At 40.1% G+C, this 18,699-nt stretch overlaps 1 protein-coding gene across 3 annotated transcripts in view; it reads right to left on the bottom strand.

Annotated features, from left to right (window-relative positions):
* LOC137273069 (coiled-coil domain-containing protein 169-like) overlaps positions 1-18,699 on the bottom strand; it is a 37,715-nt gene that overhangs the window by 6,682 nt on the left and 12,334 nt on the right. Inside the window, exons 1-5 of one of the 3 annotated variants that reach the window (XM_067805521.1) lie at positions 3,286-3,387; positions 2,983-3,065; positions 1,547-1,660; positions 1,171-1,310; positions 840-985 (exon numbers count right to left, since the gene is read on the bottom strand). In XM_067805521.1, coding sequence (XP_067661622.1) covers positions 840-985; positions 1,171-1,310; positions 1,547-1,660; positions 2,983-3,065; positions 3,286-3,359 — 557 coding nt within the window. In that variant the 5' untranslated portion in view covers positions 3,360-3,387. Of the gene's footprint in view, positions 1-839; positions 986-1,170; positions 1,311-1,546; positions 1,661-2,982; positions 3,066-3,285; positions 3,388-5,412; positions 5,539-11,463; positions 11,643-18,699 lie in introns of those variants that run through there. The other 2 variants (XM_067805520.1, XM_067805522.1) reach the window with 2 other exon arrangements.

The following is an 18,699-nucleotide window of genomic DNA, read 5'->3' on the forward strand; positions in this document are numbered from 1 at the left end:
CTGGTTATGTGACCGTATTGGCAAGGAAAGGGAAGTTTCCGGTGGGTGAGTGTATTATACGTCCGCTTCAATAAGGATGGAACTTCAAAGGATTTGAAGTGTTCAAGTATCTTCGCATAGAGGAAGGAGATAGGCATAATAATTGTTTGATCAGGTTTTCAGTATTCAGGAATTCAGTGAGCTAATTCTGAAAGGTTTCAAGATGAACAGGATAAAGACATTTTTTGCGTAATTTTTTCCTTATTTATAAGTGAATGATGCATTACTCCTCTTTTTCATGTGGCACTAAGCCTTTTATTCAATATCATCAGGTTCTCATACCCATCATGTGGTACTCATCCCCAGAATATCTCACTCACCCTGCTGTTCTTGCTGCAGTACTCACCTTACCAAATCTCTGGCTATCTTGCTGTGGATCTCACCCTCCTTAATCTCTGGCTGTTCTTCCTGTGGTACTCACCCTCCTGAATGTTTGACTGTTCTTGATATGGAACTCACTACCCGAATCTCTGGCAGTTCTTGCTGTGGTACTCACCCTCCTGAATCTCTGGCTGTTCTTGCTGTGGTAATCACCCTCCTGAAACTCTGGCTGTTCTTGCTAAGGAACTCACTCTCCTGAATCTCTGGTTATTTTTGCTGTGATACTCACCCTTCTGAATCACTGGTTGTTCTTGCTATGGAACTCACTTTGATGAATCTCTGGCTGTCCATTTTGTAGTACTCACCATCTTTAATCTCTGGCTGTTCTTGCTGTGGTAATCACCCTCCTGAATCTCTGGCTGTTCTTGCTAAGGAACTCACTCTCCTGAAACTCTGGTTATTTTTGCTGTTTTACTCACCCTCCTGAACCTCTGGCTGTTCTTGCTGTGGAACTGCCATCAAGAAGTGCCATCTTCTGCCTCATTCGTATATCTTCCAAGTGGCCTTTAGTGGCATTGATCTCCAGTGCATACTGCTTTCTCTCATCGTTGGCCTTGTGATAAGCCTGCAACATCATCCAGAGCTGTCCTGTAACATCCTGCTCCAGGCATAGCATAATATTTTCAATTTGTTGTTTTTATAAATATCCAATTTTCACTTCTCTTAAGGTATGAATGTGCCACAACCACCAGCATAAAGTCTGAGCGTGCCACACAAACTGGCAAACCCTTGTATGCATGTCGCTCTCACCTTGGACTCCTGGTCCAGCCTCCACTCAAGGTCACGTAGCTGGCTGTACAGACTCTGCTTCTCCTTCTCCAGATTCTTGATCATCTGTGGACTGGCCTCCATGTCATCAAAGCAGCGATTATCTCGTGGAGACTTGTTTGCTGAAACACGTTAGACTCCAACGTTACACTTAATGAACAGGGGATCTCAGATGTTTATGACGTGTAAAATGTGGCAGTACACAGTAGTGACTGTTCCTCTTAGATATTAGACCTGTGTCAGTGGTCTAACTGCATTGACAGATATGTGATTAGTAGTTAAAGATATATCCCGTGCCCTCGCAAGTGTATACCAGTTCCTCTCAGATGTGGACTATACTATTGAGTGTGTGACTAACCTTCCCGGACATTTTTACGTGCCTCCTCCACCTTGTTCTGGAAGATGAGGATCTGCCTCTCCAACTGTTGATTCATCTCCTGCTGGGTCTCAAACCGTGTCTTCCACTCATTACCTGAAACACAGTTACATCACCATTCATTCCCAGAAATGTACAGGCACACTACCTCTTAGATTATTTAATTACTTTTCTGATGATCAGATCCTTTTGATGAAAGTAACATTTTGTACATTTGCTAACATGTTATCTTCATACTGTATGGTGTTCCCCTCGTGTGTCTGTGTGTCTGTGGGGGTGGGGGGGGCATGTTCCCCTTATTCTCCATGTGCATGTGACTTTCATTCTGTATGTGTGTTCCCACATTCTTGATGTGTATGTTACCCACATTCTGTATACAGTCAAGTCTCATTAATGTGACCTCTGTTTAACCGACAATCTGCTTTATCCGATGTTTTTGTTGGTATTGAATAATTGGTAATTGAATAAATGTAAGTTAGTCTCATGTATTTAGTCCAGTATCCTTACTGATCTGACAATTTGCTGTGCAACTGACAATGTTGGATTAACGGGACATCTCTGTATGAGTTCTCCTCATACAGGTGCGCGTGCGTGTGTGAGTGTGGGCATGTTCCCCCCATTCTTGTTTGTGTGTGTGCATTTTCCCCTTATTCTTGATATATGTTATCTTCAATCTGTATGTGTGTTCCCATCATACTTGATGTGTGAATGTTCCCCCCATTCTTTGTGCATGTGTGTGTACATGTTCATCTCATTCTTGATGTGCATATTACTTTCATTCTGTATATGTCTCCCTCATTTTTTATGTGTGTATGTGTGTTCCCCTATTCCTTGAGGTGGGTACATGTGTTCCCCTCTTTCTTGACGTACATGTTCCTCATTCTTGTTGTGTGTGCATGTTCCCCTCATTGTGCATGTGACCTTCATTCTGTGTGTGTTCCCTTCATTCTTGATGTGTGTATATGTGTTCCCCTCATTCTTAATGTGTTTCCCTCTCTCTTGATGAATGTAGATGTGTTGCCCTCACTTTCATGTGCATGTCCACGAATGTCATTTGTGTTTTATCTTCATTCTGTGTGTGCATCCCTGATTTTTGTATGTGTGTGAGTCTGCGTCTTATCTTCATTTGGTGTGTGTGTTCCCATTATTCTGGATGTCTGTCTGTGTCAGTATACCTGACCAGGTATGCTGTACTCTCTCTCTCTTCTCAGTTTGTGTACGACTGTGTGTTTGGAGAGTGAGTGTGGGTGTGTCACTGTTGCCTGTGTTCCCTTCATTCTGGGTGTGTGTTTCTCTCATTTTTGATGCCTGTGTGTTCTACTACCATTTTGTGTGTGTGCGTGCTTGTGTGCGTGTGTTACCCCTTTTCTGGACAAGTCTCGTTTTTTCAACGTAACATACATTTGTGTGTTTTGTACCTTCATTCTCGATGGCATCAAATCTCTTTTCCAGCTCCTCCACTGTAGATTTGAGTTCTGCAGCTGACTGATCCAACATCTCCCTGGAGGAAATGGAGAGTTTAGTTAAACGGTATCAATAAACTGGGGTTTATAAACATATATCCCATCTTTAACCTTACCATAGGACATACATAGCCAAGCTATTTAGTCAAGCACTGATCCTCTTCATCACGCACGTCATGACCTGTTAGGAATGCACATATAATGGTGAAGTTAGTTTAGGTAACTAGTTGTCATATCAATACCCGAAAAAGGCCTTACTTCATTTGGTTTTCCTGCTGAATTTCGGCACGAAGCTTTTCTAATTCGAAGTTTCCCATCGTGTCAGCCGCCATATTGGATCGCTACAACGTTGCTATGTACCTTGTGACGTCACGTGGAATAGCCCAACTTTCTATTTATAGACTGTGGCATGACGATTGTGAAGAATCTCCGCCAACGGAGAAATACGTTGGTTCGCAATGTTTTCACAGCTTTAGTGGCATTGTGTGCATGGAGTAAATTAAATAGTGTTTGTACCAAAGCTTATCAAAACACAGTCTATCAAACTATAGGAGCTGGTGTATGTGTAGATTTAATATCAAGGATGCAAATATGACATGCAGTTAGATAACGTAATGTTAATGCATTTTCATTTCACCGTGTGATTCAGAGAATTGTCATTGAGATTACATTTGTATGGTTATACCTGTTTTGATCTTATCATTGTCATTTCATAGTAATGACATATTTATCCATAATGCAAATGTAAATAAGCGGTGAAATATTTCCAAATAGTAATGAAAAACGGGAGACGAAGGTCAAAATATTGTTCGTGGTTTGCTTGTTTGATGTCGTGTACTGACTGAATCTTCTACTACTCAACTCTCCAGTCGTTTGGGAAAGCCATTTAACCTTTATCTGCTTATTATTTTCCCACCCGTGCCATGGCTATGTCAACTTGAAATAAGATTACATTGTATATCTTACCAATATGGCAAGTAAAGATATCCTTTCTCAGCAAAGGTAATCTAAAGTGCCATACAATGACACAGAGCTTGATATAGTCGTCGTGCTTTGTGGAACAAGTCCCTGTCATACAGATCGACGATCGATCTTGGGTACACACTAGCTGTTTCCATGACGAGCGAGCATAGGTACGCACTGTCTCCAGGACATCACTCTGTGTTAGCATCATAGACAATCACGGGATGATATACAGTCGATTCGAGTCAATGGTATTGCATTATGAATGATGACAACTAAATGTGTTTTCAACAAAGCACATATCAGATAAATTAGTTTTATATTTGCCCTCTTGTGGATGAGAAACCAGATAATTCGCATGATAGGAAACAGTTGCAAGAAATTACTCTGCGTTATTTTGACTCCGTACTGCTTCTCAGATACGTTACCGTTTTTATCTCTGCAGTGAATTAATAGCAGCAATATTAGATGCAAATACCGTATTTTACTGCTATTGGACTCACTCTTTCTTTTGCAAGACTTAAAGTGAAGAAGTACCATATATTTTATCACACATCACACTGGTGGTCATGATTTAAATATTTATTCACACGTTTTTTTAAAGATCTTGATTAACAAACAACACTAACAGATACTTGTTTTCAAATTTCTAGATTCACTAATGCCTTAGAATCACATGTCCTGGCTAGAATCTGCAGCCTTTTATCACTTGACACGTTTGAACACGTTAAAGCAGACGACTCCATTTAAACTACTGTTTGAAAGGAATTTACCGATGTTTTCAGAATAACTAGTTACTGTTCACACTAATAATCCATGCACAATTCTGCGACACAGCCGCAGAGCTCCATATCTGTATACTGAGATGCGTGTATGCATACTCATATTTTTTCTTTGACGGGCATTCTAGAAGTTTGGTAGATGAAGAATGAACATTATTGTTATAGTTATAACTTCTTTTGTTTTGCATAGGCGTCGTTTCGACATAGATTCTAATGTTGACAAGCATACTGTACTGTCACCCGGTATACTGTACTGTCACTGGGTATACAGTACTGTTATGACGTATACTGTACTGTCACCAGGTATACATGCAATGTACTGTCACTAGATATACTGTACTGTCACCAGGTATACTGTACTGTCACCAGGTATACTGTACTCTCACCAGTTATGTTATACTGTCACCAGGAATATAGTACTGTCACAGGTATATTCTGTCATCTGCTATACATTACTCTCACCAGGTATATTGTACTGCCACCAGGTATGCATGTAATGTGCTGTCATCCGGTATACTGTACTGTCACCCGGTATACTGTACTCTCAGTTGTTGAATCTGGTTGGGGGTTCAAACCCTCGTGGATCTGCCAAGGTGGATTAGGTGGAGAGATTACAGTCCCTAAATCAATTTCGTCTTACCTCGCCTCCTGCGAGTCTGTCGTGGCCCAGTCCGACATGTTGCTCCAGTGTCCAGTACACACAGATTGAGGCTAATGTTTCACACACTTTGTAACGCAGTTCACCTCCAGCATCTACATCTCGCAACGCTTCATGGGATAATGCATTTTGATTTCTATTGAAATATTGATCTCGTGTCCCTTGCGTTATGCCGGTCTGCGTCCACGGTGAAGAGAGGTGCGTGCGCTCAGTCGTCGTCACAACTCGTCACAGCAAGGGCACGATTTACACTACGTTGGCTTTGGTACTAATTTTTCGGTTATGCATTCTTGTGTTTCAACACAACGTTTATCACAACCATCATATCTTAACATTTCATAGCATAACGTCACAGCTGTCAGCGTGCGAGCGTTGTTTCAAGAAGACCCGTTCCAGATCGCTTTTACCTGTATTTGGAGAGACGTCAATCAGATATGGCTGGTAGTAAATGACCCAGTACCCAGGACAGCACAGTTGTCTAGTGTTACAGCCTGAACTGTCATGGAACTCAATTACTGTAATATGTAACCCGAGGTTTTAAAGTTGATTCGGTCAAGTCTGTAAAACCTTGATTCATTACCGTAAGGGCGACACGAATACTGAGGAGATTATAGTCCTCCTCGACCAAAGGCAGCAGAACGGCAAGACAAGTTGAGTCACACATAGATATTACTGATGAAGAATGGGGATTATTGCTATGTGGATGTTGATGCCACGTTTCGACTTGGGTTCTAATGTTGCTGTCAAAGAAGCGGTACGATCTATATGGGATATTTGTTGTAGTTGGTGAGTGAGTGAGTTAATATTTTACGTCACATCGGCAATATCTCAGCCATATCGTGACGAGAACATTTAATACTGAAATGAAATATATGTCTATTATAAAACCTGTCAACGAAGGGCAGTAAAACAACTAGAATATCACAGATGAGAATATAAAACTAGTAAGTATACCTAAAACAATTTATCTACAGAGGACAATACAAGATAAAAATGGGCTATAGATTGCTAACAACTGAAGGTAGATCACCATACTAGGGACCATGGGGACTTACAGCACCTTTGCTACCTGCATGGACCCTAGCTGGATTTACATTATCCCCTCAGCCGTCAGCAATTTGGGAAATCTAGCCATACAATAAAAAACACTTACGATTAAAAAGGTGGAAATTTAGAATTTACTTTGAATGTTTGTCTACTTACGTACCCTCTCAGGGGGACAATAGTTTTACAGTACTTCAACCCCCTTTGAGGATACAGCCGCTAACAAGCACAGTTATGAATTTAAACTTCCAATAATAAAATATTTATCTATTTACAATTCGGTCAATAAATCTAATTCTTTTAAAAATGCAATGATTAAATGAGAGCTTGTGTTATTAAAAAGATCCTTCAGAGTTCGTGAATTAAAATACTGATTCCTTGTAATGGAATACTCAACACAGTTGTAGTTGGTGAAGACATGTCTAAGGTGGTCCAACGACAATAGTGTCAATGTCGAAACGTCGTCTATATGGAATAAAAAAGTTGTATGTCCATAAAATGGTCCTCATTCTTCATCTTCTCAACTTCTAGACTGCCCGTCAAAGAGGATATTATAGATATTCAAGATTTTACATAGAGTATGCATTTGAAACCTCGTATGACAACCTATCTTTGACTCGGCGTTTGGTATGAGGTGCATGACATGCATGAGGTATGTGTTTGATGCTGTGTGACGTAGTATGGGTTTGATGCTGTGTGACGTAATATGATTAACACCGTGTGACGAAATATGTGCTTACGGCTATGACGTTATGAGTGAGTAGAGTTGTGTGACGCAGTATGTGTTTACCGCTCTGTGACGTAGTATGTGTTTGATGCTGTGTGACGTAATATGCTTGATGTTGTGTGACGTTATATGGGTTTGGTGCTGTGATGTGATGTGATGTGATGTGCGTTTTATGCTGTGTGACGTAATGTGTTCACCACCGTGTGACGTAATATGTGTTTGAGGCTGTATGGCGTTATATGTGCTTGGTTGACGTAATATATATTTATCGTCGTGTGACGTAATATATTTGACTCTATGTGACGTCATATGTATTTGACGCAGTGTGACGTGATATATGGTCGAGGCTGTGTGTGGCAGGTTACGCTGTGGGTTAGGTGTAGTTCTGTGAGAGTACATGCTTGCGGCCATATGTGGCAAGGAATGTTTTGAAAGTTACGTTTGACGTAGTCAGGCTGGTCAACATTTGCCATGTGTGAGACACGTTGATGCATGTGTGAGATAGACTGGACTATGTTTTAAATACACTGGTCTATGTTTGAGATAGACTGTTCTATGTTTGAGACAAATTGCTTTCCAAAAAGTCATATGGACTATGACAAAGGGGATGATTGTAACTTGACAATCGTCAACTCTTCCTTCATATCGAGCAATATCCTACCAGCTCCAGCCTTTGGTTTCGACATTTCACAACTTTTTAGGTACAGCTGAGTATGCTCTTTCTCACTAAGATTTCAAACAGCGTCACGGCACTCATGCTCACGTGTTGCTCGGTCAAGGATACATATTTCAAGGCCTCGGTAAAGCATTGAAAACGTTTTGTGGAATACATGTGGAGAACATATCGATATTTGATGCATTAGTGACAAAACTGTTTTCCCTTGTACCATATACCTTCCCGAATTATTTTAGGTGAACAATTAGGCTTGGCATATGTTTATGGCGGGGTCCACCCGAGAGGCAGGATACCATTCTTTCGAGATCATCTTGTATCATCACTATTTCATGATGTTTGTGCTGTGTAAACACTTGTTCTTTCATCGCATCCCTAGGTCACACTCACTGGATTGTCTGGTCCACACGCGATTTGTCCACAAACAACATCGTGCAGCTGTAAAACTGTTTAAGCAAATTTGATGTAGTCCCAACTATACCACCGACTCTGCTGTAAGCGTAGATCACTCTTGAATGTATGCTAGTCATACATGTATGTTAGTCACATACAACGTTTGTAACACACTGATGTTTGTAAGAGATGCATCGTACTTTAATATGCACCGTTCTGTAGCTCGATACCAGATTCATTTGGTTCCGTTTCTTTGGTTGAACACCAAGATGCGTGAGAGGCAGTAAAATGTACTCACTTTGACCTTGGCTCAGTCAGTGACAGACAGATTATCGACCAGCAACACTGTAAACAATATCTACTGATGGACCAAGAATCCCAACATCGATTTGCAATCGTTGTCAGGGCAACAAAACACAAAGATCACAAGACTTATTGTCCTAAACGCTGGTATTATTGTAACTGTGTTTTCTACAGACTCCGTGGTGAGACTGATCGACAATGGTCTTCACACACTTGAGAGTCAGCAGAAGGCAGGGAAACTAGACGGCGTTAGACTTAAACCACCCCATGGAAAAATCAATACTGTTTCACACGACAAATTCAAATATTGATGAACCTATTACACTTTGTCAGGTAGAGTATAACATTTTCAAATTAAAGATTTGAATCGACATAATGTTTAGGCAAGCAGTGGAATGTGTCTGCAGTGTTACCATCGAGACCAGTTCGTACAGAATGTGACAGAATCACGTTCACCATACAAAAAGAAGGGAAACACATTCGTCATTGACAAAGAAGTGAAACACATTCATCATTCACAAAGAAGGGAAACCAATTCACCAAACACAAAGAGGTGAAACAAAATCATCATACACAAATCGCGGGCCTTCAGATGATCAGAGTGTGTTGTCATGTTACTGCTCCGAAAGGAAGAAAGGGCTAATAAGTGCTATGTGTGGTATTGTGTAGTCACAGATACGTGTGTAATACATGTTGTGTATGGTATTGTGTATTCACAGATATACGGGTGCAATACATGTGTATGGTATTGTGTATTCACAGATATACGGGTGCAACACGTGTATGGTATTGGGTATTCACAGATATACGGGTGCAATACATGTGTACGGTATTGTGTATTCACAGATATACGGGTGCAATACATATTGTGTACGGTATTGTGTATTCACAGATATACGGGTGCAATACATGTGTACGGTATTGTGTATTCACAGATATACGGGTGCAATACATATTGTGTACGGTATTGTGTATTCACAGATATACGGGTGCAATACATGTGTACGGTATTGTGTATTCACAGATATACAGGTGCAATACATATTGTGTACGGTATTGTGTATTCACAGATATACGGGTGCAATACATGTGTACGGTATTGTGTATTCACAGATATACGGGTGCAATACATATTGTGTACGGTATTGTGTGTTCACAGATATACGGGTGCAATACATATTGTGTACGGTATTGTGTATTCACAGATATACGTGTGCAATACATGTTGTGTACGGTATTGTGTATTCACAGATATACGGGTGCAATACATGTTGTGTACGGTATTGTGTATTCACAGATAAACGGGTGCAATACATGTTGTGTACGGTATTGTGTATTCACAGATAAACGGGTGCAATACATATTGTGTACGGTATTGTGTATTCACAGATATACGGGTGCAATACATATTGTGTACGGTATTGTGTATTCACAGATATACGGGTGCAATACATATTGTGCACGGTATTGTGTATTCACAGATATACGGGTGCAATACATATTGTGTACGGTATTGTGTATTCACATATATGCGGGTGCAATACATGTTGTGTACGGTATTGTGTATTCACAGATATACGGGTGCAGTACATATTGTGTACGGTATTGTGTATTTACATATATACGAGTGTAATACATATTGTGTACGGTATTGTGTATTCACAGATATACGGGTGCAATACATGTGTACGGTATTGTGTATTCACATAATTATATACTGGTGTAATACATATTGTGTACGGCATTGTGTATTCACAGATATACGGGTGCAATACATATTGTGTACGGTATTGTGTATTCACAGATCTACGGGTGCAATACATATTGTGTACGGTATTGTGTATTCACATATATGCGGGTGCAATACATGTTGTGTACGGTATTGTATATTCACAGATCTACGGGTGCAGTACATATTGTGTACGGTATTGTGTATTTACATATATACAAGTGTAATACATCTTGTGTACGGTATTGTGTATTCACAGATATACGGGTGCAATACATGTGTACGGTATTGTGTATTCACATAATTATATACTGGTGTAATACATATTGTGTACGGCATTGTGTATTCACATAATATACTGGAGTAATACATATTGTGTACGGTATTGTGTATTCACATGATTATATACGGGTGTAATACATATTGTGTACGGTATTGTGTATTCACATGATTATATACGGGTGTAATACATATTGTGTACGGTATTGTGTATTCACATATGTACGGGTGTAATACATATTGTGTACGGTATTGTGTATTCACATAATTATATACTGGTGTAATACATATTGTGTACGGTATTTTGTATTCACATAATATACGGGTGTAATACATATTGTGTACGGTATTGTGTATTCACATAATATATGAGTGTAATACATATTGTGTACGGTATTGTGTATTCACAGAATTATATACGGGTGTAATACATATTGTGTACGGTATTGTGTATGAAATTCACCAGTGCATTAAACTTTCTGGATCAGCCTCAAACTGAGCGACATTGTCTCACAACTGGGTCTAGATTGTCACACTACTGAGGGTACATTGTCTCACAACTGGGTATAGATTGTGAAGCGATTGCGATGCGACTTGGTCTACTGGGTCTAGATTGTCACACGACTGAGGGTACATTGTCACAAGACTGGGTCCAGATTGTGACACGACTGTCTGAAGCTTTAGCTATGAATGCTACGATTATTGCCGAAGTATGACGATGAATGAACAGGTCTGCCAGCAGGCACTTCGCTAGCATGCTTCCTCGTTGGTTTGGCATCCCCTGGCCGTATCCCCACGACGTCATGTAATACGCTTGGCAAATGATTTCATTATTTAATAATTCCTTATATGTGAAGCTCAGAACTCATTAATCGACATGAGTACCTTTCAAAGTCATCAGCCTCTTTCCTGGGGGTGGGTCTCCACCGTGGGGTGTATTCAGCCTTGCTCTCCCTGGCAAAAGCGGGATGGACCGACGCTGCTCTTCCCTGAACTTCTAAGCCGTCGACGTCACCAGTCAACGACAACGTCGTCTCCTCCTCCCCATCAGGCCTACGACTGCTCTAGAAATTTAAATACAAAATGTATGAAGTAATGTTTTTCTCTGTGACAATTATTATTTTGATATATTTTAATCCTGTTGTGTGCAGCGTGTTCTTGGGATATTCACCATTTTGCAGCGATAGATAGATAGATAGGTAGGTAGGTAGGTATGTAGACAGACGTACATACATACGTACATACGTAGGTACGTACGTACATACGTACATACATACGTACATACATACCTACCTACCTACCTACCTACCTACCTACGTACATACGTACATACGTACATACGTACATACGTACATACGTACGTACATACGTACATACGTACGTACATACGTACATACGTACATACGTACGTACATACGTACGTACATACATACGTACATACGTACATACGTGCATACGTACATACATACGTACATACGTTCGTACATACGTACATACATACATACATACATACATACATACATACATACATACATACATACATACATACATACATACATACATACATACATACATACATACATACATACGTACATACGTACATACGTATGACCTGCCATCCAGGTGTATACAACTTGCTACATGAATATGTCTTGTGGCTTAAACAAAATTTTATTCACAGAGGCCCTGGTTTGGTAAGCAAGCAGAACTTTGTTTACATTAATACCTCACCAGTACATATATCATTAAAATAAATATACAAGAACTGGATACAAAAAAGACAGATTTAATCATATGTGTGTGGTAGGTACCTATAAATCTTGAGTCTGCAGCTACACTTCATTAATTGAATGCTTATAATTGTCCAGAATAAATTATCACATGCATCGTTTAGATGTAAGGAGGTATTGATGCAGGGTGCTCAAACATATTCTTATTGACATCGTTATTTTCCGGAGGTATTCTATATAACACTGTTTGGAGATTGTAGCCATTTGCCTAGAAGTGGCAGTGTAGAGTTCATATGTGAAAAGATAATGAACTGTGTCTTCATTGTGATATCCACAAGCGCATCCAGGGTTGTTGGAAATATGTCTGTTGACTTTATCACCATTCAAATCTCTACAGCCGAGCTTATGTCGACAGTGTATGATCTGACAGAATCGGTTGCCATAATTTAGATACAGAAAATTCATTGATTCATCATTCTAATCAGAGATTTGAATTCACCGATTGAGTGAATACTAAATCAGGTATTGAATTCTATATAAATTTATTAATTGTGCAGGTAGGAATGACGTTTCATATATTTTAGTCTTATAATGTATTATTAGTAAGTGATATTTATTACGAAGATGGTAATGACTGTTTTCAGAGACAAATTTAGGAACAAGGTCTCAGAGATAGTCAGGTGCGATATCGTTATTTTTCTTGTAAAAACATACTAAATTAATATCGCACCTGCTTTCTTTTAAGGGTTTAGACTTAGACTTTAGATTTTAGTACCACTAACTGCTCCGATCTTTGTATGAAGTGCATCGATATGCAACCGATTTGGATATGGTTTCCAGTGTTTTCTTCTGGAGAGGGGACATTTAAGACTTCAGAGACAGTCTATCAAGAAGCTAACTTTCACACAATATCTTCAATATGACTTCTCCATCCACAATCACTCCGTAGAGTTACACCTAGGTGTAGATGTCTATGCACTTCTCGTATCAGGGTTTGGTTAATGTTCAAGGTCTGAATTGTTTATGTTTTATGTTTACGAGAAAAACTGATTGTTTCGGTTTTCTCAGGGTGGAAGGTAACTTGCCACTTGTCTGCCCAGCTAGATAAGCGGTCGAAATCATCGATTCAGATCGGGAGCGGGTGCATCGTGATCAGCTACAATTACGTGAATTGAAGTGTCATCAGCAAATAAACGTATTCCTACAACTAAATAACTTATGTATACAATAAAAAGTAAGGGTCCCAATGCGGAACCTTGTGGGACGCTGTGGAATGATCAAATGACATTACCTACGACGGTCCTGAAGACATTTCAACTGTTCTAAACGATTTCTTTGTCAGTCAGACTACTGTGGAAGTCGCGGTGGCAGAGCGGGTTAGGTGCCTGACTCTGAGGGTGCGTGTTCGAATCCCGGATGGGACTCAAACCAAAAAGTACTAGAATTTGTACTTTACTGAGAAAGTGAAATCCCAAATATGACACATGTTCCATAGTGTTTAAGTTTAGAAATGATGCCATACCTTATCAAATACCTAGCTAATGTCACAAAAAGAAAAACAACAACAACAAAAACAGCTCCAACCTCTTCCTTCATCAAGTACTTTCGCTATAATATCATTCAAATACGTTAATTGTTAGAGGTAGAGTCACATGGCATGACGCCCGATAGTAAATTGGTTAAAATATCATTGTCTGTAAAGTAATTAAATGCATGTTTAAAAACACATTTTTCTCAAACTTTAGACAAACAGCATGTGAATGCGACCGGTTTGTAGTTGGAACATTCATTTAGACTATCACTGGCATGACTGACGCTTTCTTTCAGACAGCTGGAAATTTCTGAAGAGACAAGTTAAATAATTCTGTTAATAGAGGAAGTAAACTTTTCGAGATGACTTTCAGAAATCTATTTCCTATTCCATCTGGTCCTGTAGCGTTTCGTGGATCGAGACAGGAGAATATCTTGAACTTCATCAATAGTAAGATTGATAACATTTAAGTTTAAAATGACAATGAGGAGGTCGTAATCTGGATTTTCTGTTGTAGACTGACTTACAAAGAAATCGTTTAGAACAGTTGAAATGTCTTCAGGGCTGTCGTAGGTAATGTCATTTGATCTAATTGGAGGAAAGTTGTTACTTTCAGACTTTTTGTTAGTATGTTGTTTTATCAAACGCCAACATGTTTTTGTACCCACCAAGGTTTAGTTTACATGCGCCTACATTTCTACCCGCCCACATCTCAACTGGCCAACAAAAACAATGGAAGTCCATTAAGGCAAGACAATGCACCCCTACTCTCATGATGAGATGGCCTGACAAGGGTGGGAATAGTCATTAATACCTTGCATATCTGAGATAGTGGACAAAGTGATCTTGTTTTAGTGTTGTTATAGGGGCCTTCAATGGAATAGGAATTTTGGGACGATCTAAAGGAAATTACCACTTAGTTAATATAAAATGGAGAGTAGAAATGATTCAGTTATCTAATTCTCGCAGCTAACTTCTCTGATTTCATTTCTGTAACTCACTGTAACCCGATAAAATGGTAGTTTGGGAAGTATCGATAGTTACAATGGCTAACCTACAGAAAGCAGATTTCATTCTGTCTCGGAGAGGAGGAAGACAGGTACTACATGATGGTCATAAGTACCGACTCCATGTTGTCAGACAGGTAGCCAGTCACTGGAAGTGTATCACAGATAAGTGTAAGGGTAGATGTAACACGATCGGGGACCATATATCTTCCCTATCAAAACACGACCACCCTCCTTTAGTGAATGAAGAAGAGAGCAGACTTCACACTAGTCTTAGGCAACGAGTCCAAGAGGACGTAAAGTCCATTCAGCAAATCTACAATGAAGAAATCCAGCACCTAAACGAAGATGGTGCTGCCACTGCTGCTTCCTTCTACAGTATTCGATCTGGCCTCTACCGTCAACGTGCTAAGGTTTTATCGCCGGTCCCACTTACACGTGCTGACGTTGACCTCACAGGCATTTTGAAACTTCAAGCCATTAAAAATACGAAAAAATAAATAAAAATACTATTCAACCTTAATTCATGCTTAGAAAAAGTTGTTCAGAAAACGTCTTACATACAGTTTCATGTGTTAAGGTTCCTGGACTGAGACTAAGACGGCTAGCAGTTCCTGAAGGTAAACAGTAAAATGAATGAATGAATGAATGAATGAATGAATGAATGAATGATGCAAGAATAAAAACAAAAATCGTAGTAGCAAACTGACTTTATTCTTTGAAGTGGGAGAGTCCACTTTCAAATCACAAGGATGACACATGCTGATAGTTATGTAATCACTGGCCAACAAACCATAACATGCAACATATGTCATATTTGGGATTTCACTTTCTGAGTAAAGTACAAATTCTAGTACTTTTTTCGGTTGAGTCCCATCCGGGATTCGAACCCGCACCCTCAGAGTCAGGCACCTAATCGCCAGCACACAAAGTCAGCCGCCTAGCCCGCTCAGCCACCGCGACTTCCACAGAATGAAAGTCGGACAACTGGTAGTCTAGACTGCGTACTTTGTGTACCCCTCTGATGAGTGTAAATTGGCACGGCTCCCACGGCCGAAAGCTATGATTACACGATGCCATTTAGAAAGTGGTCAAATGCAACATATGTCATATTTGGGATTTCACTTTCTGAGTAAATGGCATCGTGTAATCATAGCTTTCGGCCGTGGGAGCCGAAAGAGGGGTACACAAAGTACGCAGTCTAGACTACCAGTTGTCCGACTTTCATTCTGTGGAAGTCGCGGTGGCTGAGCGGGCTAGGCGGCTGACTTTGTGTGCTGGCGATTAGGTGCCTGACTCTGAGGGTGCGGGTTCGAATCCCGGATGGGACTCAACCGAAAAAAGTACTAGAATTTGTACTTTACTCAGAAAGTGAAATCCCAAATATGACATATGTTGCATTTGACCACTTTCTAAATGGCATCGTGTAATCAAACCATAACATGCTGTTCTAAGACTGTCGGCGAAATGAGACGTGAGCGAACATGCCCCCCACCAAGGAGTATATCCTATCACCTATTTTTGAATCACATTTTCTTTTGGAATCGCGTATTAACTTGACATCTTTATAATTGACTAATCGGAAGTTAGCAAATACAGAAAGACGTTTTCGATATTTTTTTTGTTTGTTTCATGAAGACGGTCGCATTGCAGAACGGATTTCGCTGTTCATCCATGAGGGATCTTTAGCTCTATCATTGACCAGTCTGTGGTGTACTGATGTTTGATATGTAGTTCATTGTTTTCGTTAGGATTATGCCGTGTGTTCCAGGTGAATACAACGTGTTACACGAAGGTGCCATTCGTTCACTGTATGCACACCTTGTTACATTAATATCCGTATGTAGAACGTATCACTTATATTTGCAATGTTTTCCTGGTATTTATAACTTGTATGTTGTGGTCTATAGCATACCTCCACGTGCATAGTGTTATACATTCTGTAAGGAGAAGATATTGTGATCTATACCACACCTAATCAGCCTTATATAGTGGTAGGGGAAGATATTGGGGATTATATCATACCACCACATCGTTATAGTGTGGTAGGTGAAGATATTGTGGTCTATATCAAACCTCCACAGCGTCATACGATGGGAGGGTAAAACCTATATACGTGTAATAAAGTGCACAAAAATGGCAATTTGAAACTATAATCGCTTGTTAAAGTGACCCCCACATTACTGAAAGAGCATGTTTTGGAGACGCTACACATCCTCTTCCAGATGACTCAATCATAAGGACATAACTGATTCTAATGTTTCCACCATTCATACATGATGCCAAGGGTTAAAGCTAAATACTGAATGATCACACAAGTGTCAGCTCCCAATATCTTGTAAACAGTGCCAGCTTGAATATCTGGACACAATGTTTGTGAAAGATCAAAGTGGGCCTCCTTGAAAAACAGTCTATGTTTAAATCTAAATCAAACAGTCAGCTATCCCAAAAATAGAAACGCATAGGCGATTTGTATTTAAAAAAAAACAATATTAATTACCTATTGTTTTCAAACAGTCGTCAAAATATTGAAACAAAAGTGATGATAACATGATTTTACACAATTACCTACGTAAAAAAAATTTACATGGAATTTACCTGGTGTATCACTTCTAAATGCCCTTCAAAGACTCTGTACGACATCAACATGGAGATGGTGCAGTAAGAAGCGTCAATAAGTACAAGACTATGAGCAGAAGTGTTCAATCTATTAAAGAAATTCAACAGGCACCATGCTCAGCTCCGACGTCATCGATCTCTTCACGAACATCCCTCTACAAGAAGCCCTAGACATCCTCCAATACAAGCTCCAGACCAGAATTGACGACCTAGACACCTCACTCACCATAGACAGCATCATCAGCCTCACCGCAAGCTGCTTTGACACCTCTTACTTTACCTTTAACGACAGAATCTACAAGCAAATGCATGGACTACCCATGGGATCATCACTGTCGCCACTCACCATCGAAATATTCATGACATCATTCGAAGAATCAGCCCTCTCAACTGCACCATTCAAACCCCAATCTTGGTATAGGAAAGTGGATGACACATTTACCATCATAGCCACCCAGGATGATCCCACAGAACTACTCAATCACCTCAATGCGCAGCACCAAAGAATCCAGTTCACAATGGAAACAGAAGCAAATCAACACTTACCGTTTCTGGATGTGTCCCTCCAAAATACAAGAAATGAACTCAAGACCTCTGTCTACCGCAAGCCCACGCACACAGACCAGTACATCCATTACAACTCATGCCACCATCCCACGATAAAACAAGCCAACATTGCAATGCTCACGAGACGTACCAAAGCCATCTGCTTCCCTGATGTTCTCAACGAAGAACTGGACCATCTAAAGGACACCTTCACCTCCATCAAAGGTTACCCTGCACACCTAGTCTCTAGAATCATCAACAAGACTATCAAATCCTCAAAACCTAAACCCAAAACTGCCTCATCACCCATCAGGATCACCATTCCTTACTTAGGCCCTGTCAGCCATCACATCTCCCTACTAGTGAAAAACAAAGCCGACATAGATGTCACCTTCTCCAGCAACAAGGCCATCAAACTCTCCTACACGCCAACGTCAGAGGCACCAGTAGCTCCACACCCAATCCCAGAGGATGCGAAAAATCAAACCCTCTGTGATTGTGGTGACACATACATCGGCGAAACCATTAGGTCCCTCAACACCAAACTGAAAGAACATCAGGCATCCGTCAACAAACTTGACTTCAAATCTGCTGTTTCCGAACACATCAGCAAGAACCAGGACCACACCATCATATGGGAAGCCACCAAGGCTCTATCTGTCAACAACAACAACTGGCGGCAAAGGAA

Source organism: Haliotis asinina, chromosome 2 (assembly GCF_037392515.1).
Source record: "Haliotis asinina isolate JCU_RB_2024 chromosome 2, JCU_Hal_asi_v2, whole genome shotgun sequence".
Lineage (NCBI taxonomy): Eukaryota > Metazoa > Mollusca > Gastropoda > Lepetellida > Haliotidae > Haliotis > Haliotis asinina.